At 31.5% G+C, this 26,060-nt stretch overlaps 13 protein-coding genes and 1 pseudogene across 13 annotated transcripts, besides 1 other annotated feature; 11 read left to right on the top strand and 3 right to left on the bottom strand. All coding sequences in view use genetic code 12, as the record gives it.

The window, feature by feature from the left end:
• Nucleotides 1–211: 211 nt before the first annotated feature.
• CD36_04120 (mitochondrial 37S ribosomal protein RSM18) lies at nt 212–802 on the top strand (the record flags this gene model as incomplete). Its single annotated transcript, XM_002417037.1, has 1 exon — nt 212–802. The coding sequence occupies one exon, from the start codon at nt 212–214 to the stop codon at nt 800–802; it is 591 nt and encodes a 196-aa protein (XP_002417082.1).
• Nucleotides 803–1,277: 475 nt separating this feature from the next.
• Nucleotides 1,278–1,529, top strand: CD36_04110 (conserved hypothetical protein; the record flags this gene model as incomplete). Its single annotated transcript, XM_002417036.1, has 1 exon — nt 1,278–1,529. One exon carries the CDS (start codon nt 1,278–1,280, stop codon nt 1,527–1,529), a length of 252 nt encoding a protein of 83 aa, XP_002417081.1.
• A 1,335-nt stretch (nt 1,530–2,864) lies between these two features.
• CD36_04100 (conserved hypothetical protein) lies at nt 2,865–5,228 on the top strand (the record flags this gene model as incomplete). Its single annotated transcript, XM_002417035.1, has 1 exon — nt 2,865–5,228. The coding sequence occupies one exon, from the start codon at nt 2,865–2,867 to the stop codon at nt 5,226–5,228; it is 2,364 nt and encodes a 787-aa protein (XP_002417080.1).
• Nucleotides 5,229–5,701: 473 nt separating this feature from the next.
• CD36_04090 (conserved hypothetical protein) lies at nt 5,702–6,799 on the top strand (the record flags this gene model as incomplete). Its single annotated transcript, XM_002417034.1, has 1 exon — nt 5,702–6,799. The coding sequence occupies one exon, from the start codon at nt 5,702–5,704 to the stop codon at nt 6,797–6,799; it is 1,098 nt and encodes a 365-aa protein (XP_002417079.1).
• A 362-nt stretch (nt 6,800–7,161) lies between these two features.
• Nucleotides 7,162–8,796, bottom strand: CD36_04080 (uncharacterized protein; the record flags this gene model as incomplete). The annotated part of the gene is made up of 1 exon (XM_002417033.1): nt 7,162–8,796. One exon carries the CDS (start codon nt 8,794–8,796, stop codon nt 7,162–7,164), a length of 1,635 nt encoding a protein of 544 aa, XP_002417078.1.
• A 1,985-nt stretch (nt 8,797–10,781) lies between these two features.
• On the bottom strand, nt 10,782–11,567 carry CD36_04070 (phosphoglycerate mutase 1 (GPM1), putative; the record flags this gene model as incomplete). Its single annotated transcript, XM_002417032.1, has 1 exon — nt 10,782–11,567. The coding sequence occupies one exon, from the start codon at nt 11,565–11,567 to the stop codon at nt 10,782–10,784; it is 786 nt and encodes a 261-aa protein (XP_002417077.1).
• Nucleotides 11,568–12,919: 1,352 nt separating this feature from the next.
• On the top strand, nt 12,920–13,687 carry CD36_04060 (conserved hypothetical protein; the record flags this gene model as incomplete). The annotated part of the gene is made up of 1 exon (XM_002417031.1): nt 12,920–13,687. The coding sequence occupies one exon, from the start codon at nt 12,920–12,922 to the stop codon at nt 13,685–13,687; it is 768 nt and encodes a 255-aa protein (XP_002417076.1).
• A 569-nt stretch (nt 13,688–14,256) lies between these two features.
• CD36_04050 (heat shock protein, putative) lies at nt 14,257–16,200 on the top strand (the record flags this gene model as incomplete). The annotated part of the gene is made up of 1 exon (XM_002417030.1): nt 14,257–16,200. The coding sequence occupies one exon, from the start codon at nt 14,257–14,259 to the stop codon at nt 16,198–16,200; it is 1,944 nt and encodes a 647-aa protein (XP_002417075.1).
• Nucleotides 16,201–18,797: 2,597 nt separating this feature from the next.
• Nucleotides 18,798–20,813, top strand: CD36_04040 (acetate--CoA ligase; the record flags this gene model as incomplete). Its single annotated transcript, XM_002417029.1, has 1 exon — nt 18,798–20,813. One exon carries the CDS (start codon nt 18,798–18,800, stop codon nt 20,811–20,813), a length of 2,016 nt encoding a protein of 671 aa, XP_002417074.1.
• A 68-nt stretch (nt 20,814–20,881) lies between these two features.
• On the top strand, nt 20,882–22,339 carry CD36_04030 (mitochondrial protein, putative; the record flags this gene model as incomplete). Its single annotated transcript, XM_002417028.1, has 1 exon — nt 20,882–22,339. One exon carries the CDS (start codon nt 20,882–20,884, stop codon nt 22,337–22,339), a length of 1,458 nt encoding a protein of 485 aa, XP_002417073.1.
• A 396-nt stretch (nt 22,340–22,735) lies between these two features.
• CD36_04020 (conserved hypothetical protein) lies at nt 22,736–23,980 on the top strand (the record flags this gene model as incomplete). The annotated part of the gene is made up of 1 exon (XM_002417027.1): nt 22,736–23,980. One exon carries the CDS (start codon nt 22,736–22,738, stop codon nt 23,978–23,980), a length of 1,245 nt encoding a protein of 414 aa, XP_002417072.1.
• Nucleotides 23,981–24,327: 347 nt separating this feature from the next.
• On the bottom strand, nt 24,328–24,738 carry CD36_04010 (histone H3, putative; the record flags this gene model as incomplete). Its single annotated transcript, XM_002417026.1, has 1 exon — nt 24,328–24,738. One exon carries the CDS (start codon nt 24,736–24,738, stop codon nt 24,328–24,330), a length of 411 nt encoding a protein of 136 aa, XP_002417071.1.
• Nucleotides 24,739–25,028: 290 nt separating this feature from the next.
• On the top strand, nt 25,029–25,534 carry CD36_04005 (annotated as a pseudogene).
• Nucleotides 25,029–25,534: a sequence feature (rearranged pseudogene).
• A 134-nt stretch (nt 25,535–25,668) lies between these two features.
• Nucleotides 25,669–25,986, top strand: CD36_04000 (histone H4, putative; the record flags this gene model as incomplete). Its single annotated transcript, XM_002417025.1, has 1 exon — nt 25,669–25,986. The coding sequence occupies one exon, from the start codon at nt 25,669–25,671 to the stop codon at nt 25,984–25,986; it is 318 nt and encodes a 105-aa protein (XP_002417070.1).
• Nucleotides 25,987–26,060: the final 74 nt, after the last annotated feature.

Here is a 26,060-nt window from a genome sequence, read left to right as displayed (position 1 = left end):
GTGAAATCGTTCAAACACATTCTCACATAGAAGAAGAAGCAGGAGAAAAAAAAAAGACTAGTACATTGTCATAGGTTGTAATCTTTCCCACGACTTTAATTGAACTGTTTCCAGTGCAACAATATCAAAAAAAAAAAAAAAAAAAATTAAAAAAATTTTTAGCATTGAATAATTCGATTAACAGAAGCCGAACAAAAAACATATTCATACAATGCTTTCATCATTGAGGTTATCAAGCATAAGGGTTGTTAATGGTGGCTCAATACGATTTGTTAGCTCGACTACTCCAAAACTAAATGAAGAGTTATCCGTCGATACATCCAGTAAACCAAAAATTGATGATATGAAGAGTAAAACTTCATGGAACGAATCATATGCATCAGAATCATCAATACAAGTTAATTTGAATGAAAATTTGAACAAAATAACCGAAAATATATCAGCATCTGATCCACCTATTTACGTATCGCCTAACTTGCACAGACATTTCACAATGGGTGATACATATAACCCCTTTGATTTCAGTATGAACAGATTTGATATGGAAAAGAAAATGAAAACCACCAAGAAGTTATCAGATCCATTTGAAAAGTCAGGAATCGATCCAAAGAATTTGTATTTGATGCCAGAGATTTTATCCAAATTTTTAACCTCAACTGGTCAAATATTACCCCGTCACTTAACAGGTTGTAATGCTAAGAATCAAAAGAGACTATCCATGGCTATAGAATATGCAAGAAGTTTAGGATTGTTATCTTCACAGCATAGACATGCCAGATACATGCCAACAAGAAATTTGTAATCTAAACCAGACCCAAAAGTATCAAGATCATATTTACACCCATATCTAGTTTTGGAGTTGTCTCTTTTTTTGTTTGTTTGTTTGTTTGTATATGTCTATGTGTCCATTTGATGCAAATATAGTTTGTAAATAGAAATATTATATAATATTATATAATAATAATAGTCAATAGGAAAAACCAGTGGAATGCACAGTTTCACCCAGTAAACTAACACTATTACTGGGGTCACTCGTTTTAACCAATAGAATTGAAATATTTCTATGTGCAGGTATGGGCTGAATTATTTTTTTTTTTTTTTCTTACGTTCCAGAGAGAAAAAGAGAGAATGAAAGAAAGAGAGAGAATTGAACTATGTGAGCGTTTTCAACTTCAGTCACCAAAATTTTGAAAGTGGGTTTTTAAATTTTTGTTCTCCTCATAAACACCACTTCTTTTCTTTATACAATTAACTATTTATAAATCATTTATCCAATTATGTTGTCACAAATTGCTAGATCATCTGTTAGAGGCGTCAGATTATTTTCTACTTCCAGAGTTGCTTTAACTGAAGGAGCCATTCCTCAATCCAAAGATGCTTTCTCCGAAAAAGAAAGAGCCCAAGAAAATGTTTACATTAAGAAACACGAAGCTGCTCAATTGAAGAAATTGAAAGAAAAATTACAAAAACAACAAGAAACCATTGATAAATTGGAAAAAGAATTGGATGAGCACAAGAACAGTAAATAAATGTGAGGGATAACATTGCATTTTGCCAACTCCCATGAAGCAGTGCTGATTTCGGGAAACAAGAACTTCAAACTAGTCAACTGGAATGTATTGTTGAATGAGAGTTGTATTTATTACATATTTGAGTAGTTTTGCATGTTTATCTGGCTATTTTTTGTCTTTTCATGGTTCAATATAAGTACATATTCCATTTTTGTTATGAGAATAACAGCATCGATATTTCTGTAGAATAAGAATCTTTTTTTGAGACTATTGTGTTATTATATGGATTCATGGCGACAATATAACTAAGAGGAAATCCACTTTTGGGACATATTGTTAATCAACTCCTATAGAAAGATTGTTTATTCCACTTGCCACAGTGTTTAGATCCATACATTCCGAGAAACGGATAATGGATAACTATGTGGTTTATACTAGAAGAAGTTTCTATATAAACTTATTTTCTTTCATCAAACACTGAAATAAATGTTGATACTTCATGCTTATTATGAAAGAATAATAAAGTGCATTGTTGGTGCATTTGGGGAAGGTATAGTTGCGAAACCAAAAACAAAGGCAAGGGGGGTGACACAAGAATAATTCATAATTAGAAGATAAAACACGTCTCTGTAACAACGTGTAGCAACTGGAATAAACTTCGAATCATCAAAATTACCAAACAATGACAACGTTAAGAAAAACACTCACAATTTGTAGAGGTTATTTTCTTTACCCTGTTAGAGTTTGCTCCACGATTTAAATACGAAAATAATCGAGTACACAACAAGCCCACAGAAAAAGGAAAAAGAAAGCACGGTATTGGAGTTTGTCCGATCATTGACATGTCCTTTTCTAGGGGAATTTATCATCTCTCGGAGTATCAATTGATCATTTCTAGAGTCTAATGAAATAGGAAATAGATCAAAGCCGGTAATAGATTTAACCACAACGCAAAACGAAAAAAAAAAAAAAAAAAAAAGAATGAAAGTTACTTTTATGTAATTGCCTAATTTGGAAAAGTGCTTGAAGACTAAAATTTTTCTATCAACTGGCATTGTGCATATGATAGGACACCATAATAAGAAGAATGGAGATTCCTCTCCGACCGTTTTGTAAATCTATTAATTCTCAAAAAAATACAGTGATACCCTAAACCTTTTTCTTTCTCTTCGTCTTGTTCTTGAAAGGTTCAAATTCAATCCTACAAAGTTTTGCTAGCAGTTTCTCATTTGGTAGTTTTAGGGTGTTAGTGTTAGTGTTAGTGTAAGTGTTTTTTGTGTCTTGTTCTTCCCTTATCTCATCAAACTACTATTCCTTAAACTTCTTATTTGAAACAAGTATTGCAGTACTACGATGCTTAATCTATTTGGTAAAAAGTCTCATCAGGAAGTTCCTCCAATCAAATCTCAACACAAATCAAAGCCAAAAACCCCAAAGAATTCACCTAAAGTTCATCATTCCCCTAAATTTATCCTGACACTGGATTCCACCAAGGGAATAGTCTATAATTCAACCAGAATATCACGACCTAATGGTGTTGGGAGTACTAGTACTTTGGGAAGTTTGTCACCTACAGCTGAGTTTGTTACGTCACAAGTATCAAAGTCTTATGTAGATCAAAATAAAAAAAGACAATCATCACCCACCAACCATAGACATGATGCAAATATTCCAGCAAAAGTAACAACAGGTGGCTCTTTGGAGCATCCTAATGGGAAATCAAAACCTAGTATACAACATAAAAAGAAAAAGAAAGCTGGAGAAAGAGTGGTTACAAGGACTCGTCCAATGAGAAAGAATTATCGTGATAGAAGAAATAGTGTATCATCTAGAGAGTCATTAATATCAAGAGAACAGCGGAATAAACAAAATAGACACAAAGCAAAACCGCATCAGGAAGTACCTAGAAATACAAGTGTACAAGTAGTTCCATCTGTTCCAGTTCCTAATAACCTACCATATCCAATACACGATATCATGGATACTAGCTTTGGATCACATTATGAAGACACTATTGAAGATCATGAAGAAGAAGAAGAAGGGGATGAAATGCCTTCTGGGTTTGAAGAAGTAAACAGGCGATCAGTTTCACCTCAAAACAAGCAACAGATCAATGTTCTCAATGCCACACGTAACGAAGTTCTGGAATCAAATCCTAGTGCATTAGATGGAAGTAACAATAATTCTAGAGATTGCAGAAATTTTACAGAACGCAATAATAGAAATTTAGCCGTCCAGCAAGTGGGGGCAGTAGACAGCAATCACAACCAGTCATCGTTAGAATCACAGAGAGTTGAAGCTGTAGCATGTATATTGGAGAGAACAGGGAGTCTGGCTAGAGATAGCAGACGTGCAAGAAGAGCTAGAGAATTGAGACGACTGGCTAGTATTCGTGAAATCGAGCACTTGCAGCCATCATCGTCATCAATTAATGGATCTAGAAACCTGTCAAATAAGAATACTGGTCGCACCACCAATGGAAGAAATAATAAAAGCATCACTATTGCTACCACTGACGTCAATTCCCCGCAAATGCATTCTCATGCAAGTCAAAGCAACTACAATATTCCCACTCCGGACTTTAATGTCGCCGAACTGATAATACCAAATCAAGTTGGAAGGCAGTCACAGTCACGTCAACCAACAGATGTATCCATACAGGAGGAAACAACAACCTTAGCAACTCCAATATCGCAACAGCAATCACAATCACAATCTAGATTACAACAAACAAGAAATGCTATAATAGATAGATTAAACAGTAGAATAGATGCCTCAATGTTTCCAATTGATTTGATAGACCCACCACCTTTGGATGAGTATTCCACTGATGATAGTAATCATCACCATCACCACCAACACTACAACAACGGTCATGACATGAATAATGAACAGTGGGGTCATTCTCCACCTTATCGAGAGAATTTACATAAGAGAGTTGATTTGATATCTTTTGACCCTCGATATTCGATACCAGTGTTAAGAATAAATAAACGATTAGTCAAGAATTCAACAAATTTACATAAAATAATTCGGAAATTGATTAAATTACAGATTGTTCCTGAAGATGTTAATTTATGGGATATTAATAAAGTTGATGATGGTGAATTTTATAATGTTTTACCAAGTTTATTGATGAATGAAATGGAAGTAAGTGATCAACGTCAACACCAAGAACAACAGAGACAACAACAGGAAGATTATGAAAATGAATTACAACGAGCACTTGCCATATCATTAGAAGAAGAAAATCAACGAGAAATGTTTCGAGGGTTTCGATACCAAAAATCAAGTACTAATCGAGTCATTGAACAAATTGTCCAATCACCAGATGTTGATTTGAATCATGGACGATTTGTTGATGCCAGTGAAGTACCATTACATGAGGAACCACTGCAAACACAAGAAGGACTGAGTTCACAACGGGACTTACTTAGAGGGTTTAGGTATAACCAATCAAGAGCAAGTAGAGCCGCTATGAATGGATTAATTGAAACATCCATGCTTGCCAATAATACTGTGAATGAGAATGAGAATGAACAAGAAGAAAATGGGGATGAGTTTATTGATGTTGATGAAGCAATCCATAGTTGGAGATTGCACGACCTGCAAGAGAATCAATCAAATAATCATAGAAGATTGTCACCGCCTCATTTTAAATATTTACAACCTCATCAAAGTCATTCCTCTGCTTCATCGTTTATGACTGCTTATTAAACTAACAAAAAAAAGAAAAAAAAAAAAAAAAAAGTTGGTGCCAGAGATTAAGTTGAAAGTTATTGTATTGTATTGTATATAGTTTGTGTATGATAATGTAATAATTTGTGTGAGATTGATTGAACTGTAGAATGGATTTGGGATCTTAGATCTTTTGTTCTTGTTTTTGTCAAATCGTCCACAATAATTTTTTTTTTTTTTAGCTTGGTCAGTTTTGTTCTTGATAAAATAAACCTTAACGATCAAACGATCTTAACGAAGCAAAATAGAAGGAAGGAAATTGACAAACCATCATTATCAATAATTGCGGTAAGGAAGGAAGAAAAAAAATAAAAAAAAAACAAAATTAGGTTTTACACATTTGAAAGTAAAATACTAAATAAACAAAAAGACAACAGGGTACAATAAATCCGATTCCTATAAAACTGGGCACCATAAATGTTCATATAATAATTCACAGATACACCTTCATTATGTTAAAATTCTTACCTGAAGATTATCGACCATATTTAGCCTATCTTCCTGATTTACAAGCATGTGTCAATCTTTTCATGACATTCACTCCCTTGTTTTCTTATGGATCCACATGTTATAGTATTCATAAGCGACAAACATCAATGGGGTTTTCTATTGATATATGTTGTACCATGTTCATGGCATCGATTTTACGGATATATTATTATTTTTGTTCTCCTTATGAACCAACTCTACTACGTCAATCAATAATTATGATTTTGATTCAAACATTATTATTAAAAGTCAGTTTATATTATCGTCCAAATAATTATGATCCAGAATTATTAACACCAATGCCATTACTTGAAAATGAATTGAATATGAGAGTACCGAGAAGATTAAGTAGTGCTACTCTTGAGCATCAACTGTATTGGCTGGGTGATTGGTTTAGTTCTTTAGGAAAATTGACATTTGATATTATAAAATATGTTTCTGGTTATTTTGTTGCTTACTTCAATTATGGGTTAAGATTTTTCGATGTTTATTATCGTCGGCCATTATCGTTTTGGCAATGGAAATTAGAAGCTAATTATTGGTGGTTTGTTATAGGGTTTTCTACGGTTTTCGGAATCACTACATTGATTTTCCACGAAAATGTCACGTACAGTAATATTATTGGGGTATTAGGATTATTTATTGAAAGTTTATTGCCATTACCACAAATATTATTATTGAATCGATTACAACTGGTGAAAAATTTTAAAGTGATCTTATTGTTGAGTTGGTTAGGTGGAGATTGTACCAAAATTTCATATTTGTTGTTTGGTACTGATAATATCCTGATTATTTTCATTGTGGCTGGATTATTTCAAATGAGTTTGGATATTTATATTGCATTCCAATATTTACAATTCAAATATTTCACAACAAGTAAAAATTTGAATGATGGTGGTATTTTACATAGAAAAAACCCACTGATTGATGATGTTGTAAATGATTTGGTGTCGATATCGTCAGAAATCGAATTGGATATATTAGAAAAGGGACTGAAAGATATTCCCAAAAATCAAACTAATTCTTCAAGGTCAAGATCGAGATCATCTACTCTTGCATAAATCATAGAATATATGCTCACATGTACATATTACATCCATGCACATTAACAAATAGAGCTAATTAAATTATAGATTCTGTATATATATATATATATATATATGTGTATATATTTAATGTTTATAAAAATAAGAAAGTAGAGTACAAAGTATCGTGAAAATACTATGTACATGTATTAGGTATGGATATTAAAAACTATATATGTTTGTTTCTATGTCAGAATATGACAATAAAAATAAGAATGAATAAACCGAAAGTAACCATTGATTAAGATACTTTATAAAAATAAAATTAACCCGTCATCGAAAAAGAAAAAAAAAAAGAAAACAGAAAGGCCAAAAACATAAGCAAGCTAATCTCTTTCTTATACTGGAATGTATTCAACATTTTCCTTGGCTTCATTGATTAAATCTAATGCTTCTTGTCCAACTAAACCATGCTTTATTTTTATGTGTCTTGATAAGGCGTCACCTCTAGAAAATGTTTTCTCTTTACCATTACCAGGTCCACCATTTAATCTACCTTCACAAATTACACATCTGAATATTTTCTTCATAGATGCATGGATGGTGTCTTGATGTCTGATCAAATCGTATGGACGTGAAAACTGTTTGTTACATGGTTCACCAGTAGATGGATTAATCAAGTTACATTGATGGTTTGGATTGTTGAGGGTTATTTCTGCTCCAGATATGCCATGTGAATGTTTCTTTGACTTTGTGGTTGACAAATTCTCTTTCGGAGATTTAGATTCTTTCTTGCCTGTTTTTGAATGCTTCTTGTTAACTTCTTCTTCTTCACCAGCGGTAGCACCAGCTATTTGATTCTCGTCTTCCATATCAATCATCATATCATCAGAATCTTGATCTTGAGAAGCTGGTGAAATGGCTGCCGGTGATACTTCCTTTGGTTGATCAAATACTGTCTCCAGTTCACTATTACTGTTAACATCACTTATAGTTTCATCGATATTGTTATTACTCTCGGTATTGAGGCCATTAGTAATACTGATGTTGTCGCCAGGACCTTCATAATTATTAAATGTTGGATATCCATCAAAACCGTTATTGTTCATCAAATAATCGTCAAAATCTTCGTCAACTTGGAAATAGTTATCACCCTCATCATCAGAAACATCCTCTTCAATTTGTTCATCATCATCATCTAAAAACAAATAATCATTCTCATAGCCTGGAATAATATCGTTAGCAAATTCCGGAGACTCCGATTCTGTTAAAAATAACTCGTTGCTGTTTGGTGGGATGACCAAAGATGAATCCAAAGAACAATCAGTTACAATATGACCAGGAGATATATCTGGGTTATACAACAAATAATCTTCGTCAAAATGCTTTTTTCTATTTGATGATCCACCGATACCACCGATATCATTAAGTAAAGTAATCTTTCTCCTTCTCCTCGTTGGGAATGCTTGTGGTAAAGGAGTCTTATTGGCTTGTTGCTGTCGTTGTTGTTCCTGTTGCGATATTGGTTGTTGTGGATGTGGTAGTTGTGATTGTTGTTCTTGAGCTCTGATAAACGAGTCTGGATTACCATAATCATTAAATGGATTCACCGGGTTTTCGTGTACTTGTTGAACGTAAATATCATCTGCATTTTCAAAAGCTTGGTCTTGTTGCTGTTGCGATTTCAAATGATCTATATAATCTTGTGATGCCAATTGTTCTAAAAACGAATCGGGTATATTGAGAACATTACCCAAATTATTCGCGTTATTAAATGTAGTAGCAGATAAATTGGGCGAGGAGTTTATGGAGTTTCTGTTGGAAGCGTGATTATAGTTCATGTTGGAGTTCATATTGAATGGTGTATTGTTGTATTGATTGAAAGTGTTGTGATTTGTATTACTCATCAAGTTTGCTGTACCACTAGGGAAACTCGTCATAGAATTTGGAGACGAAGGTGATTGATACAATTCTTCGTCCATTATGTCAGTGATAGTTCTCTTCAATTGTGGTAATATAGCTAATGAAGTCATCTAATGGGTATAAAAATTAATAAATGTGTAAGTTTAAAAGTAAAAAAGTAACCAATAAAGGGGATAAAAGAAAAAAAAAGAAAGTGGTGTTTAAATCAAAGATATTTTATTTCTTTATATTTTTTTTTGGGTATTGATATAGTTCTCATATGCAAAGTTGTATAATGGGTAATCAAATTTGTGTGTGTGTGTGTGTGTGTGAGTTGTGTGTTGTCTTTAAGAAAGTGTGGTTTTCTCTTTTCTTTTTTTTTTTTTTTTTTTTCCTCCTCTTCCTGCTGCTACTGTTGTTGTTATTGATGCTACTGTTAATGCTGCTCCTCTTTCTTCTCCTGGTTGTTTTAAATTGTTTATTTTGGGTACGAAGATAAACAGAATAATGAGTAATGATGATGATGTGTACAAAAATGACAAACAAAGATTATTAATATGCTCCTGCATATATATGACATTCCGAAATCTTCTATTCTCTTCCATCACTAACAAACTTTTCTTTCTTTCTTTCTTTCTTTTTGTCTTTACCAGTTCTGCTCTTTATTCCGTTTCGGTTTATAGTATAAATTATTTTGTAATTCTCCGACAATTGAGGAGAGAAGGTGTGTTGTTGTCATACATAATAAAATTTGATTTATTAACAAATTACAAAAAAAAAAAAAAGAAACGGGTCCGCTTTGATATTACTTATTAATCTTCTAGAGTCTACGGGTTTGGTTTATAACATTTAATTCTTCTAGTGCTGTGCTAGAAAACATAATGAATGATCAAGGACGGGTGTCAAAACTGTTATCCGCAGAAATTTCCCAGATAAGAAATAACTCGGAGGTTAAAATAAATTTGAAACAAATGCACTTCATAAATTCTCCTTTTTTTTTTGTAGTGTCTTCTTCCTCCTTTTTTTTTTTTTTTCTGCTATGTTTGTTGTTCTTTGAAATCGTCATTCCACATTCATCTAGTTTATGAACCCCTCTCTTCCATTAGGTATGGTTTGCTCTTTTACTGATGAATGTGCAATTTCTCCAATTCCAACAGTTTCCACAACAAATTATCTAACTAGACTTACCTACATATCCTTGGAAGTCATTTAATCTCATCGTATATAGAGTTTTTGTACGTTTCTCATGTTGGGCTAATTTTGTCATATTTCCACGATCTAGATTCATAAGCGAGTTTGTGTCTGCAACAAACAACTCAAACAGCATTTTAAAAAGCCCATATTAAAATTGAATGACCCAATTTCACATCATCTTTACTAACAAGAAAAAAAAAAAAAAAAAAAAAAAAAAAAGAGAGAGATCGATGTACATACAAACAAAAAAAGGGGGGGATTGTTACAACCCTAATTACTTTCCCTAGATCATAAGAGATATACTAAGAAAGTGGGAACTTTTACTACTACTAACTCATACTATTCTATGGTAACATCTATCTATAATTGCTCTCTTTTATTTTCTTGACTTGTTTTGAGCACGGCTTTAATTTGCAACCAATAAACAACCTACTCTGTGATAGGATTGTCAAACAACTACTTGGTGTGTCTGTGACACTATGTAACATTGTGCAAGCAAATAGTTACTCTTAATATTGTTGTTGTTTGCTGTCTCGGAGTATAACTTCCGTTAAATACAGCAAGAATACCTTGATAGTAATTTGTTTGTGCAATTGAACTTACTATCCGCTTCCCGCACTTGCACCTGGAATTTTCGTTGTAATAAAAAGTTAATTATTGCTAATATTAGGGGTCGTACTAATAGTAATATCCGCCTTATCGGATTTATCCTTTTGATACAGGTCAGAGTATTGTAATATTTATTGGAGTAAGAGGGGTGGGGGGGAGGTTCCATGGATGATCTCACTATTCAGTTAGACACCCGTGTCTTTCGGTATATACTATTTGACTTCTCTATAAACAAAATCTCAAGCATTATAATAGTTCCACTTTAAACCCACACAAATAACTCAAACGTGTCACCTTTTGCTTCCATCTAATCCTATAGTTTTTCATCTGTTTGTCCTTTTCTTTCAAGACCTTCCATTTTCACTTTGGCAATTCCCTTTTCTGCCTTTTCTTGATCCAAATAATAATAAGGCTTGATTAATTCACCTCTATCATTCAATTCAAACACCAATGGTATCCCTGTGGGGACATTAATCTTTGATATATCATCATCACTGACATGGTTAAGATATTTGATCAAACTTCTAACAATTGATCCATGGGTCACTATCAAAACAGTTTTATTTAATTGAATCATTTGATTGTCTAATATTTCATATTTGAAAAATGGAATCAATCTTTCCATTACCATCAGTAATGATTCTCCTCGAGGTAATATATCTTTATTTAATATATCATTGTATTTTTCATCAATTGATTTATCTTGACCATATTCTATTAAAGGTGGTAATCCATGATAATTTCTTCTAATATATTGGAATTTCTCTTTATCTTTCCCCAATTCAACAAACACTTCATGTTTATCTCTTCCTTGATATTGACCGTAATGTCGTTCATTCAATCTCCAAGTTTTAATATGATCAATCCATGGTTTCTGTAACACTTCTAAAATTGTCAATCCAGTTTCTATAGACCGCATTAATTTCGAAGTATATAAAATATCAGGATCAAGATGGTTTCTTTTAATTAATTCTCCAGCATAAATTGCTTCTTGTTTGCCCTTTTGTGATAATGGAATATCAATCCATCCACAGAATTTATTTTCTTGATTCCATTGTGATTCACCATGTCTTAGAATTATTAATTTATGAACGGCCATAATGATTGATTAATGATTCAATTACTCAAAATAAAAAAATAAAAAAAGAAAGAAAGAAAGTAAGAAAGTAAAGAAAATGTTTTTGAAGGATGGGATGATTATAACATTTAATGTTGACATCATGAGAGTGAATAAGATAACGTATGGTGAGAACCGAAAAAAAAAAAAATAATAATAATTATAGAAGCTGCCCATTGGGACGAATGCGGCTTTCATTTTTGCCCGAAAGGCACGATAAAAGCAAGGAGAGGAACGAACGAACAAAAGAAATCACATTGAATATATAATAATTGCAGCCATGCTAAACTCTTCATGTACCTCCTTAAATAAACTGTAGATATTTCTCGTTTTTCACTGGATACACAAAAAGATGATAAGTAATTAGATAATATGATTTGGCTGATCTGTTATCGCAACAGGGACACGTTGTGTATAATCTTGGTTTGCTATCACTACTTTAAAACAATTATAAAATCACAACTTTATATCACATACCCTCCCACATGTTGAACTTTATTAATGATTAATATTTTTCGGCATACATGTGTTTGTTTTATTTCAAAATATGATAGATCATTAGATTATTTTTATGTTTGCTGAATTTGGTTTACCTTTCAAGCAACTTTAAATGTATTAGGAAACACATGGATCCAAAAAGAGTTGTAATTGTATGGATGATTCTGCGGGAATTTGTGTGCTTCATTAATGGGTTTAAACGCTATGACATCAGAACCAGATTCCATAAAACAATGGAGCTTGATCAACTAAAATACCGATTATACCGGTGTTAATACTGTTGGTTTCTTTTTTTTAATCTGGGTTGTACTATGTGTGTGAAACTCTTAAAAAAAAATGTAACATTGTAGTAAATTTGAGAATCCTGATGTAACATCAAATGGCGACACATAACATAACTGTGACAGTGAAAAAGAAAAGAAAAACTAAGCAAAACAAGGAATACACCATTAGTAATTAGGTCTGATTGCAAAACTGACAACAACAAAAGATATACAAACCAATAGGTTTTAATTGATATAAATATGAGTTGAATTTCCCATTAATTCTATACCCAGATTGTCTTCTTGTATTTTTTGTTTGTATATTGTATTTTGTTTATATTCTTTTTTTCTTGTAGTTTCTCTCTTAGCTCTTTTTACAACTACCCACACGAACTAATCTGATACCAAGTATCGCCAAGAACTTACCGCCAATCAATACTGAACCCCTGCCCACAGACAAATTACACTCGCATTATTTAATTAGGACTAACCAAGAGAAAAAGAAAAAAAAAGCACAAGAAGTGTATTTACAAAAACGTGACACGTGAGAAAAACTCAGAAAAAAAAACAAATATGAATCCTGTTACTACTATCATCACTAACTTTAACAATTCTCAATTACAAACACCACCAACTTCACCAGTTACTTTTGATAAGTATTACGCTCACTTTAATATTCAATTAGAACAATCCAAATTAATGCCTCAACCATCAAAAATAAAAAATGGTGACCCATTTACTTGGTCCGATATACAGTTTATTATTAAATCCAATCAATTAGAGATATTTGCTCGATCACGACAACAAACAATAAAATATCATAAATTCAAACAATGGTTGAAAGATAATGAATTAAGTATAAATGATTATTTGTTAGATTATGAATTGCATTGGAATGAACTGGATTTAAGAGAACAAAAACATGAATATATTCCCGATAAAGAATATTCAATTGAATATCCGGAAGATTTAATATTCCATAACTCAAATGATATCTCAATCTTGTATAATAAATTCCCATACTATTTTGAACCTAATGTCAAACATATTTGTATTTGGTCGAAATTGAAAATCCCTGTTGATAAAAATAGTCAAGTTGGTGATATTTCTGATATGACAAAGAAATTAATTAATAAATACCTTGAGAAAACATTTGTTGCTAAAGGTATATCATGGGATCAAATTGTATGGTTTAAAAATTGGTTGAGTTTACAAAGTGTCAGATCAATTAGTCATATTCATGTGATATTAAAAGATGTTGATGATAAGTTTATTGATGAATTGATTTCCAGTGGGTGTAGTGAAGTATTAACTTTAGATGATTATAGAAATTTAGAATAGAATTGTTTGTATTTTCTACTTTGTGCTCTAATTGAAAATTTGTAAACTGCTTAGATTTTGAGGGGAGGGGGGATGTGGCGCTATTGATATTGCATTGATGGTAGTATGCATTATTATTATTATTATTAATAATTGATAGTTTAAACGGTATGTGTCATGGAAATCTATTTGGTTGATGATGATGTCATTATTGACCAGAAAATCTAGTACATTCTAGCATGTACTAGAAAAAGACGAGATGAATATGTATGTATGTGTGTGTGTGTGAGAGAAACCCAAAAGAAAAAAAAAAAAAAAAAAAAAAACAGAGAGAGAATAAAATTTGTTCTATGATGTTCCAAATTGTTCCATGCAAGTCCAAATTGGTAGAACAAAAAAAATTTTGCAACGATTTAAAATTTTTCGACAAAGAGATAAATCAACAACAACCATCAATATTTTTCATATAAAAAATTTCTAAAATCCCAATTGTAAATTTTTTTTTTTGGTTTAGTCTTCTTTTCTCTTTTTTTTTTTTTTTCCTTTTTTGTTTAATTTAATTCAATTGATAAATTAACTAATAATTAATCATGTCTAAAGCTGTTGGTATTGATTTAGGTACTACCTACTCCTGTGTCGCTCATTTCGCTAATGATAGAGTCGAAATTATTGCTAATGACCAAGGTAACAGAACTACACCATCTTTCGTTGCCTTCACCGATACTGAAAGATTGATTGGTGATGCTGCTAAAAATCAAGCTGCTATGAACCCAGCTAACACTGTTTTCGATGCCAAACGTTTAATTGGTAGAAAATTCGATGATCATGAAGTTCAAGGTGATATCAAACATTTCCCATTCAAAGTCGTTGACAAAGGTAGTAAACCAATGATTCAAGTTGAATACAAAGGTGAAACCAAAACTTTCTCCCCTGAAGAAATCTCATCTATGATTTTGGGTAAAATGAAGGAAACTGCTGAAGGTTTCTTGGGTACCACTGTTAAAGATGCTGTTGTCACTGTTCCAGCTTACTTCAATGATTCCCAAAGACAAGCTACCAAAGATGCTGGTACCATTGCTGGTTTAAATGTTATGAGAATCATTAACGAACCAACCGCTGCTGCCATTGCTTACGGTTTGGACAAGAAATCTGAAGCTGAAAAGAATGTTTTGATTTTCGATTTGGGTGGTGGTACTTTTGATGTTTCATTATTGTCTATTGAAGATGGTATTTTTGAAGTTAAAGCCACTGCTGGTGATACTCATTTGGGTGGTGAAGATTTTGATAACAGATTAGTCAACTTCTTTATCCAAGAATTCAAGAGAAAAAACAAGAAAGATATCTCCACTAACCAAAGAGCTTTAAGAAGATTGAGAACTGCTTGTGAAAGAGCCAAGAGAACTTTATCTTCTTCTGCTCAAACCTCAATTGAAATTGATTCTTTATATGAAGGTATTGATTTCTATACTTCAATCACCAGAGCTAGATTCGAAGAATTGTGTGCTGACTTGTTCAGATCTACTTTGGAACCAGTTGACAAAGTCTTGTCTGATGCCAAGATTGATAAATCTAAAGTTGATGAAATTGTTTTGGTTGGTGGTTCTACCAGAATTCCAAAAGTTCAAAAATTAGTTTCTGATTACTTTAACGGTAAAGAACCAAACAGATCAATCAACCCAGATGAAGCTGTTGCTTATGGTGCTGCTGTCCAAGCTGCCATCTTGTCTGGTGACACTTCTTCCAAGACTCAAGACTTGTTGTTGTTGGATGTTGCTCCATTGTCATTAGGTATTGAAACTGCTGGTGGTATCATGACCAAATTGATTCCAAGAAACTCCACTATTCCAACTAAGAAATCCGAAACTTTCTCCACTTATGCTGACAACCAACCAGGTGTATTGATTCAAGTGTTTGAAGGTGAAAGAGCTCAAACTAAAGACAACAACTTGTTGGGTAAATTTGAATTATCTGGTATTCCACCAGCTCCAAGAGGTGTTCCACAAATTGAAGTCACATTTGATATTGATGCTAATGGTATTTTGAATGTTTCTGCTTTAGAAAAAGGTACTGGTAAAACTCAAAAGATTACTATTACTAATGATAAAGGTAGATTATCTAAAGAAGAAATTGAGAAAATGGTTAGTGAAGCTGAAAAATTCAAAGAAGAAGATGAAAAAGAAGCTTCTAGAGTTCAAGCCAAAAATCAATTGGAATCTTATGCTTATTCTTTGAAAAATACTTTAAGTGAAGAACAATTTAAATCTAAATTGGATGCTTCAGAAATTGAAGAAGTCACTAAAGCAGCTGATGAAACTATTTCTTGGTTAGATTCCAATCAAACTGCTACTCAAGAAGAATTTGCTGATCAACAAAAAGAATTAGAATCTAAAGCTAATCCAATCATGACTAAAGCTTATCAAGCTGGTGCTACTCCTTCTGGTGCTGCTCCAGGTGGTGCTGCTCCAGGTGGTTTCCCAGGTGGTGCTGCCCCAGAACCATCTAACGATGGTCCAACTGTTGAAGAAGTTGATTAGATGTATTAATAATGGATAATATTAGAAAATATTTATTATAATGTAATACTTTATAGACAGTAATAAAACGTATAATATATTAATTGAGATACAATTAACTTGTCATTGATGTAATAAATATTTTTTAGTATAAGTGGTAAGGGTAATTTCTATTAATTATTAATGTTGTTGTGGGGTTAAGAACAGTTGTTCTCCGTGGAAAAAAAAGAAAAAAAAAAAAAAGAGAAAAGAAAGCAGAGTAGGTGTATTATACTCAGGAAAGTGTGATTTGTAATGTTAATTTCCCCGGATAACTAACTTCTGGTGTAGTAGTAGTAGTAGTAGTAGTAGTAGTAGTACCACACAATATGTATAACTACTAATTATATTAGTTGAAGAAATGTTTTTGGTGGGGGGGGAATGGAAATGGGAGAATAATTTCAAGTAAAATTCTCTTTTAGATTTTGCGTCTTTGTATGTATGTTATCTTTTTAGGAAATATTGTCGGAGTTTTGAACAACAAGAACAAGGAAAACAAAAAAAAAAAAAGAAGTCAAGAATTGGGAAAGACTTCCGTTTACCCCAGATTTTAAACTATACTTTATCTACTATTTTTTTTTTTTTGGTTTAGTAGTAATTTGCTGGATTGTGATTGGATATCGGAGTTCATAAAAGTGGGAAAGATCCGGAAACAATACTATAAAAACCAAAAATTACTTGTTAGTTAGTTAATTCTGTTCGGAGTAAAGCAACAATTTAAGTATGGTTGAAAATACGTTTGACTCTTGTGACAGTTAACTTCTCCCAGGAAAGTGCTAGTACTACTAACGCACAGAGAGAACTTTCCAGTTATTAAATGTAGAATTATATCAATAACCACACCAATACATGGTGCCGTGTAAATAATCAAGAAGCATTGTATATTTCCAAAGGAGATTAGAGATTAGGATAATTCTTGTTGTCAATTGAGCAAATCTTGATAGATAAACCGTTTTGTGATTGCATATATATATATATATATATTGTCAGTCTAGTTGGATTCTTGGCTGTAGGTTTGTTGAACACGACCTTTGGTTCCTAAGTTCAACAAAAAAAAAAAAAAAAAAAAAACTGGGTGAGAAATTTTACAATATAAAAACCTCATAGAATTCGCCCAACATTTCAATAAATTGTTTATTAATTTTGTGAATTTGAATAAATTTTTCAATTTAATTTAATTATTTATTAGATATATCCTTCTTCTTCTTCTTCTTTTTTTTTTTCTTTTCCATTTCAATTCTTGAATTTTTTTTTGTTTTCAAAATCAATTTAATTATTCCAGAGATTATATTATTATCAAGTATGTATGTTAATGCAATTTTGGAAGTAAAGTTTTCACCAACGTGAGAGAGAGAGGAAAAAAAAAAAAACTCCGAAAAATTATATTAATAATCATTCACTAAAGAAAAAAAAAAACGGTTAGAGGAGGGGTAGCGGAATATTTACTTCCACCACTACCACCATCACCACCACCAAAAAAAAAAGGCAATTCTTTTCCACCCAACAAAAAATATATATATATACATAATATAAACTATATTTGAATTATATTGGGTAATTGTTATCTTATTAGACAATACACAGTGGAAGATTTTTTTTTTTTGTTGACATCACACTACTACTATTATTATGCAAGCCTCGTCCTAATTTACCCAACCAACCAACCAAACAACCCTAACAACCCTAACTACCCTCTATTTACTCCTTTCATATTGGTCTTGTCCAGTATGAATTGATTGGTTTAAATTTGATTAAGGCGACCCAAAAAAAAAAAAAAATGACTCATTATCAATGCAAATCGATTGGTACACGATTTTTGATATTGCCGTTGTTGTTCTTGTTGTTGTTCTTGTTGTTCTTGTTTTAGATCTTTGAAGATTTGCCATGATCTGTGTTATATTATAAAGAGTTGGAGGAACCAGCCCCACCCCATTTGGTCCTGATATTTTTTTTTTTTTTAAAACTGATGGGTTTCAATTGAATGCAAATTAGTTATTTGTTGTTGTTGTTGGTTACTCATATGACGAGAAATTCTTGTTCTTTTTTCTTTTTTGCCGTTAACAAATTGAGAATAAGAATAATAATGCCAAAATCTTGTTTACGATTTTGTGATATTTTGACGTTTTGAGTTTGTTTAAAGAAATAATAATTAATAAAATTCTTCTTCACCTCATAAGAATACTCAGCTCGGAAAAAAAAAAAGGAACTTTACACACTCCAACAGCACCACCACGATAGTTAAAAATTTTTCAAATTGGGTTTTCTTTTTTTTTTTTTTTTTTTTTCAATTTATACTATTTATTTCTTTCTTTCACATTACTGTTTACTCAATTATAAATAAGGGGGTAGAAGAAAGATCATTTTATTCATTCAAATAGTTTCTCACACATTAACAGAGATCCCTTTTATTAATTTCCTTAGTCAATAATTTTTCAGTTTTTTTTTTTGTTGTTGTTTTTGGGTCTCTATTGCGTGATATTTATTTTTTTTTTTTTTACTTCTTTCAATAATCTATTCAATTAGTATACTAACTGATTTCTTTTCCTTATTATTTATTATCTACAGTGACTCCTACTGCAATGCCAACAGAACAAACTCATAATATCGTTCATGAAGCCAATGGGGTTAAATTAAGACAAACCCCTAAAGAATTCTTTGAAAGACAACCAAACAAAGGTCATATCCATGATGTCAATCAATACAAACAAATGTATGAAGAATCTATTAAAGATCCTCAAGGATTTTTCGGTCCATTGGCTAAAGAATTATTATCTTGGGATCATGATTTCCATACTGTCAAATCGGGTACTTTACAAAATGGTGATGCCGCTTGGTTTTTAGGTGGTGAATTGAATGCTTGTTATAATTGTGTTGATAGACATGCATTTGCTAATCCAAATAAACCAGCTCTTATTTGTGAAGCTGATGAAGATAAAGATTCTTTTGTATTGACTTACGGTGATTTGTTAAGAGAAGTTTCAAAAGTGGCTGGAGTTTTACAATCTTGGGGGGTCAAGAAAGGTGATACGGTTGCAGTTTATTTACCAATGAATGCTCAAGCCATTATTGCCATGTTGGCTATTGCTAGATTAGGAGCTGCTCATTCCGTCATTTTTGCTGGATTCTCTGCTGGTTCTATTAAAGATAGAGTCAATGATGCCAGTTGTAAAGCTCTTATCACTTGTGATGAAGGTAAAAGAGGTGGTAGAACCACTAACATTAAGAAATTATGTGATGAAGCTTTAATTGATTGTCCAACTGTTGAAAAAGTTTTGGTTTATAAAAGAACTAATAACCCTGAAATTAAATTAACTGAAGGTAGAGATTATTATTGGGATGTTGAAACTGCCAAATTCCCAGGGTATTTACCACCAGTTTCAGTCAATTCTGAAGATCCTTTGTTCTTATTATATACTTCTGGTTCTACTGGTACTCCAAAGGGAGTTGTCCATTCTACTGCTGGTTATTTATTAGGAGCTGCTCTTTCTACTAAATATATTTTTGATATCCATCCAGAAGATATTTTATTTACTGCTGGTGATGTTGGTTGGATTACTGGTCACACTTATGCCTTGTATGGACCATTGTTATTAGGTGTTCCAACAATTATTTTTGAAGGTACTCCAGCTTATCCCGATTATGGAAGATTCTGGCATATTGTTGAAAAACACAAGGCTACTCATTTCTATGTTGCTCCAACTGCTTTAAGATTATTACGTAAAGCTGGTGAACAAGAAATTGCTAAATATGATTTGAGTTCATTAAGAACTTTAGGTTCTGTTGGTGAACCAATTTCTCCAGATATTTGGGAATGGTATAATGAATTTGTTGGTAAAAATCAATGTCATATTTCTGATACTTATTGGCAAACTGAATCTGGTTCCCATTTAATTGCTCCATTGGCTGGTGTTGTTCCAAACAAACCAGGGTCGGCCTCTTATCCATTCTTTGGTATTGATGCTGCATTGATTGATCCAGTTAGTGGGGTTGAAATTAAAGGTAATGATGTTGAAGGGGTTTTGGTTGTCAAAGACCATTGGCCATCAATGGCAAGAACTGTCTACAAAAATCATACCAAATATATGGATACCTACATGAATCCATATCCAGGATTTTATTTCACTGGTGATGGGGCTGCTAGAGACCATGATGGATATTATTGGATCAGAGGTAGAGTTGATGATGTTGTTAATGTTAGTGGTCATAGATTATCCACTGCTGAAATTGAAGCAGCTTTAATTGAAGACAAGAAAGTTAGTGAAGCTGCTGTTGTTGGTATTCATGATGATATCACTGGTCAAGCTGTCATTGCATATGTTGCTTTGAAAGAAGGAAATGATGAAGAAGATTCTGATGAATTAAGAAAAGAATTGGTTTTACAAGTTAGAAAAACTATTGGTCCATTTGCGGCACCAAAATCTGTTATAATCGTTCAAGATTTACCAAAAACTAGATCTGGTAAGATTATGAGAAGAATTTTAAGAAAAGTTAGTTCTAATGAAGCTGATCAATTGGGTGATATTACAACTTTATCTAATCCACAATCAGTTGACGGTATAATTTCTGCTTTTGGTGCTCAATTCGGTAAGAAATAAAATTGAATCTGTATATACATATAGAGAGATATATATAATTCGAATAAAATAAAATATAGAATAGAAGTATGGTTGATTTTCATACCTATATAAAAGTATCCAAACTTGTATTTATGAAAGAAAGCAAGAAAGCAAGAAAGAAAGAACCTTTATTCTTCTTCTTCTATGTTGCACGAGATTTTCATTTCTTTCGTTTTTTTTTTTTCGTTTTTTTTTTTTCGATTTTTCAAGACACGCATGAATTCTTCATCATCGTCATCACTTTAGTACCAATGATCATGATGATGATATTGTGGAAACTACTACGTTTATTCATTATTATAAAATCCATTCAACTAATTATAATTTATTTTTCTCCATGTCAATTTGATACTTCATCTGAATTAATCATTGAAAATTTACCCATAACAACAACAACAACAACAACAACAAATTTTCCCATCATCATCACTACCATATTAAATAAATTGATAGTTTGGGATTCAGTTTATTTCAATGATTTATTTATTAATCCTATTCAATTTGAACATCAATTTGTATTTTGTCCTGGTTGGATCCAATTGATCAAATTCTTTAGTAGTATTAGTAGTAGTAACAACAACAACAACAACAGTTATTACACGGCTCAATTAATAAGTATAATTATATCCAATTTATGTCATTTTGCCTCAGTGGTGGTATTATATTATTTAACTAAAGAAATGGATATGAAATTTGGATTAATGAGTAGTTTATTAATGATTATATCACCAGCAGGAATATTTTTAACTACTAATTATAGTGAGAATTTAAGTAATTTATTAACATTATTGATGTTTTATACATATTATAAATCAATGAATTTTAATGATATTAAACAACCAAGTAATAAATCCATAATTAATATTTTTATTTATATTCTTAGTGGTATAATTTGTGCCATAAATTTCACTATTAGAGCCAATGGATTATTTTTAGGAATGATTTATCTTTTCGATTTATATCATTTCATACAAAATAAATCTCCATTACAAATTATTTTATCTATTATTACCGGATCATTCTTATTTTTAACATTTTTAATGACAAATATTTATCATTATATAAAATTTTGTCCTGGTCGAAATGAATGGTGTAATAATATTTTCCCAAGTTTATTTCAATTTGCTCAATATCATTATTGGAATGTAGGATTTTTAAAATATTGGACTATTAATAATATCCCAAATTTTTTATTAGTATTACCAATATTATTATTTAATATTTATTCATTAAATTATATGTATCAAGAATTACCTAAAAATAGAAAATTATTACCATTAATTGTTATAAATGGATTAATAATTATTGGTGGTACATTTTTTTGGAATATTCAAATATTAAATCGAATAACTAGTTTTTCTCCATTGATTTATTGGACATTAGCTTATAATTTGAATATGAATATGAATATGAATAAATTTTGGAGTAAATATGTTATTGGTTATTGTATATTATGGAATTTTATTCAAACAGGATTATTTGCAGCATTTTTACCTCCAGCATAAAAGTAAATGATAATTAATTGATATAATATATGAATAATGATGATAAAGATGGTATGTGTGATTTATTTTACTTGATAGGGGAACAGTTGGAGATTATTGAGGTCAGTTGGTACACGACTTTATTTTACGGCTGCAAATTTTTTCCAGAAACAGAAAAATGATACGGAGAGGAAAGGAAAGGAGAGAGAGAATTAAAGGCAAGAACACTAATCACACTGGTGTATTGGTTAGATTTGATTTAAAGATAAACTTTTTCTATAATGTATAACCTCTAGAAATATATATATATATATATATATACCTATGTATCTACCTATGTACGTGGGACGATGTGAAGAGTTTTTGTAAAATTAATTTTTATGTATTCAACTTTCTTTGGCAAATCTCAAAATCACCATGAATGTTACTATTGAAGAATCATCAGGAATTCTTAGATCTCTTGGGGTTAATAACTTAATTCTATTATCAATTCCAATAGTTGCTATACTTTTATATCTTTCATATTTTCAAAATCCAAACAAAAATACAAAACCAACTTTTGCTTCTTCTTCTTCTTCTTCTTCTGCCAAAGAATATAAAATAGCTGATAGACCATTAGGATATTGGAAACCTGATTATTCATTCAAGACACCTATTCCTCCAGCATTTCCAAATTGGGATTTTGAAAAAACTAGACCAATACCATATCGAGCATTTAGACATAAATATAATGTTACTATGGGAATAAGAAGTATGAATTGGGATTCATGGATTGAATTAGATAATGAATGGAAATTTTATCATGATTTGAAATTAAAACGATTACAAGAAAAAGAATCAGATTTATCGGGAATATCTGATTCATCTAAAGCTTATGAAGCTAGTTGGGAATTATTACAAGAATTATGTCAATATTTACCTGCTAGATATCCTAATATGTTTAAATTTGAAAATCAAATTATGACAATTTTACCTACTGATGAAAAATATGATTTAAAAGATAAATCAAATTTAAATCCTATTATTACCGCTGCTAAATTGGTTCAAGATGATCTTGCCATTATGATAGAAAAAGAAGATGGGAATTATTATTTAGATTCTGGTTGTATTTGTCTTGCTGGGTTTTGGAGATTAAAAGATAAATTTGGTATGAAATTAGATGATATTCATAAAAGTGGTGATGTACCTCAATATGATAAACAATTAAAATCTGGGATGAATAAATTTTTCCGAAGATTAACAGTTAATTCTCCTGTGGTTCGTAATAATTATTTTATTCAAACTGATAATAATTTGGATTGGTCAAATTCTATTGGATCAGAAACGGAAGAAAAAATCGGTTGGTATACTGCTAAAGAATCTGATGATGTCAATAAATTATATTTTAGAAGTGAACGACAAAGTTTAAGAAGATTACCTATTAGTGGAGCAATTGTGTTTACTATAAGAACTTATTTTCTTCCCGTTACACAATTATGTGAAGAACCTTATATCCCGAGAAGATTATTGAATGGTATCCAGAGTTGGAGTGAAGATGTTGGTGAATATAAAGGGTTCCATATTTTCAAAGATGCCTTGTTGCCATATTTGGAGAAAAAAGCTTTAGAACAAGAAGCAAATGGATTGGATCCTACGAAAGAACCACAAGTATATCCATTTTAAATAAGTAGTAGTAGTAGTAGTAATATATATGTTCTGATTCTAATCAATCAATCAAATAAAAAAAAATACGAAAGAGCAAATCATTTTAAACAAGCTCGTAATCCCCAAAATTATAGCTAGTTAGTTGTTTGGAACTGGACACTTTCTTGGGGTTGCGGATTTCTTTGCAATTTTGTAAATAACAAACTTGGTAGCACAGCTTATCTACAAAATCAAAATTTTTGGAATTTTAAAAACTAAAATACATTAACTTATTTAATAAAGAAAAAAAAAGGAGATACCTAAATAATACAAAAGAATTAAAAAACAATAATCCATAAAAAAAAACACCCGCCACGAGCTTAAACCTAAGATCTTTCACCTCTCAATCTTCTAGCTAATTGCATATCTTTCTTTTGGATGGTAACTCTCTTGGCATGGATAGCACACAAGTTAGTGTCTTCGAATAAACCAACCAAATAAGCTTCAACAGCTTCTTGTAAAGCACCAATAGCAGATGATTGGAATCTCAAATCAGTTTTGAAATCTTGAGCAATTTCTCTGACTAATCTTTGGAATGGTAATTTTCTGATTAACAATTCAGTGGATTTTTGGAATCTTCTAATTTCTCTCAAGGCAACAGTACCTGGCTTATATCTGTGTGGTTTTTTGACACCACCAGTAGATGGAGCAGATTTTCTAGCAGCTTTAGAAGCTAATTGTTTTCTTGGGGCTTTACCACCGGTGGATTTTCTAGCAGTTTGTTTAGTTCTAGCCATTGTAAATGTTGATATAAAATGTATAGAAGATACGAAAAAAGAAAAGAAAAGAAAATTAAAAGATGTTATACAAGATGAGAATTAGAATATTTTAAATAGTTTCTGATCTTATTCTGTTCAAATGTTTGTTTGTTTGTTTTTTGATTTCAAGTTTTGGTGTTGTTTTGGTAATATCATGGTTTTGTGGTGTATTGAGAGGAAAAGAAGAAGAAGAAGAGAGAAGAGACCAAAAAAGAAAAGTAAGAGCGTATATGTGTGGTTTCCCGTTCTCAGATTTACCGAGTAATGAAATGACGCCAAAAAAAAAAGAGAAAATGGTTTTGTTTGTGCGGAGAAACGAAACAAAAGAAGACAAAGAGAGGAAGGAATGTGGTTCCTTTTTTTTTTTCCTGTCCGGCCGGCCGCTCCCATCATGCGACAAGAAAACTCTTTAGTCGCGCATAAAAGACAAAATAGTTTTCCTTTCTCTCTCTTCTCTTCTCTCTCTCTCTTGTCTCGCTTCCTCTCGCTTCCTCTCTACTTACTTTAACTTAGTGTAAGGAACCATCATCATCAAATTCCATTTCTTTTTCTTTTTCTCCAAGAGAACTCCTCCTCCTACTCCGTTATTGTTTAACTTCTTTTAGTCTCTCTTCTTCTTTTTCTCTTTCTCTCTTTCTCTCTCTCTCCTTGTTTCGTTCTTCAATTTTAATCACATTTTCCACGACTTCCTTGATTAAAGTAGGAAACCTCACAATTTTATTCAACATTATATTTTGAAAAGGAGAAAAACATAAATAGATCAACAAGTCTTTAAACAGGATTTTATTTTTTTTTTTTTTTTTTTGGTTTATCCTTTTTTTCTTTCTTTCTTTCTTTTTCTATAAACAGATTTAGTTGTTACAACTTTATTTTTATTAAATATCTACAAAATAAATCAATTAATCAAAAATGTCTGGAACTGGTAGAGGAAAAGGTGGTAAAGGTTTAGGAAAAGGTGGTGCTAAACGTCACAGAAAGATTTTAAGAGATAACATTCAAGGTATTACAAAACCAGCTATTAGAAGATTGGCTAGAAGAGGTGGTGTTAAACGTATTTCTGCTTTGATTTATGAAGAAGTTAGAGTTGTTTTGAAACAATTTTTGGAAAATGTTATTAGAGATGCTGTTACTTACACTGAACATGCTAAAAGAAAAACTGTCACTTCATTGGATGTTGTTTATGCTTTGAAGAGACAAGGTAGAACCTTGTATGGTTTCGGTGGTTAAAAACTTGGGGTTGTATTTCTTATTGTCTTTTTTAGTTCATTTTCTTTATTGTATAGTATTAATTTAAGAAGTTT

The sequence above is a fragment of the Candida dubliniensis genome, chromosome 1 (assembly GCF_000026945.1).
Source record: "Candida dubliniensis CD36 chromosome 1, complete sequence".
Taxonomy (NCBI): Eukaryota; Fungi; Ascomycota; class Pichiomycetes; order Serinales; family Debaryomycetaceae; genus Candida; species Candida dubliniensis.
The sequence above is the reverse complement of the archived record's forward strand: the minus strand, read 5'-3'. Positions and strand labels throughout refer to the sequence as shown.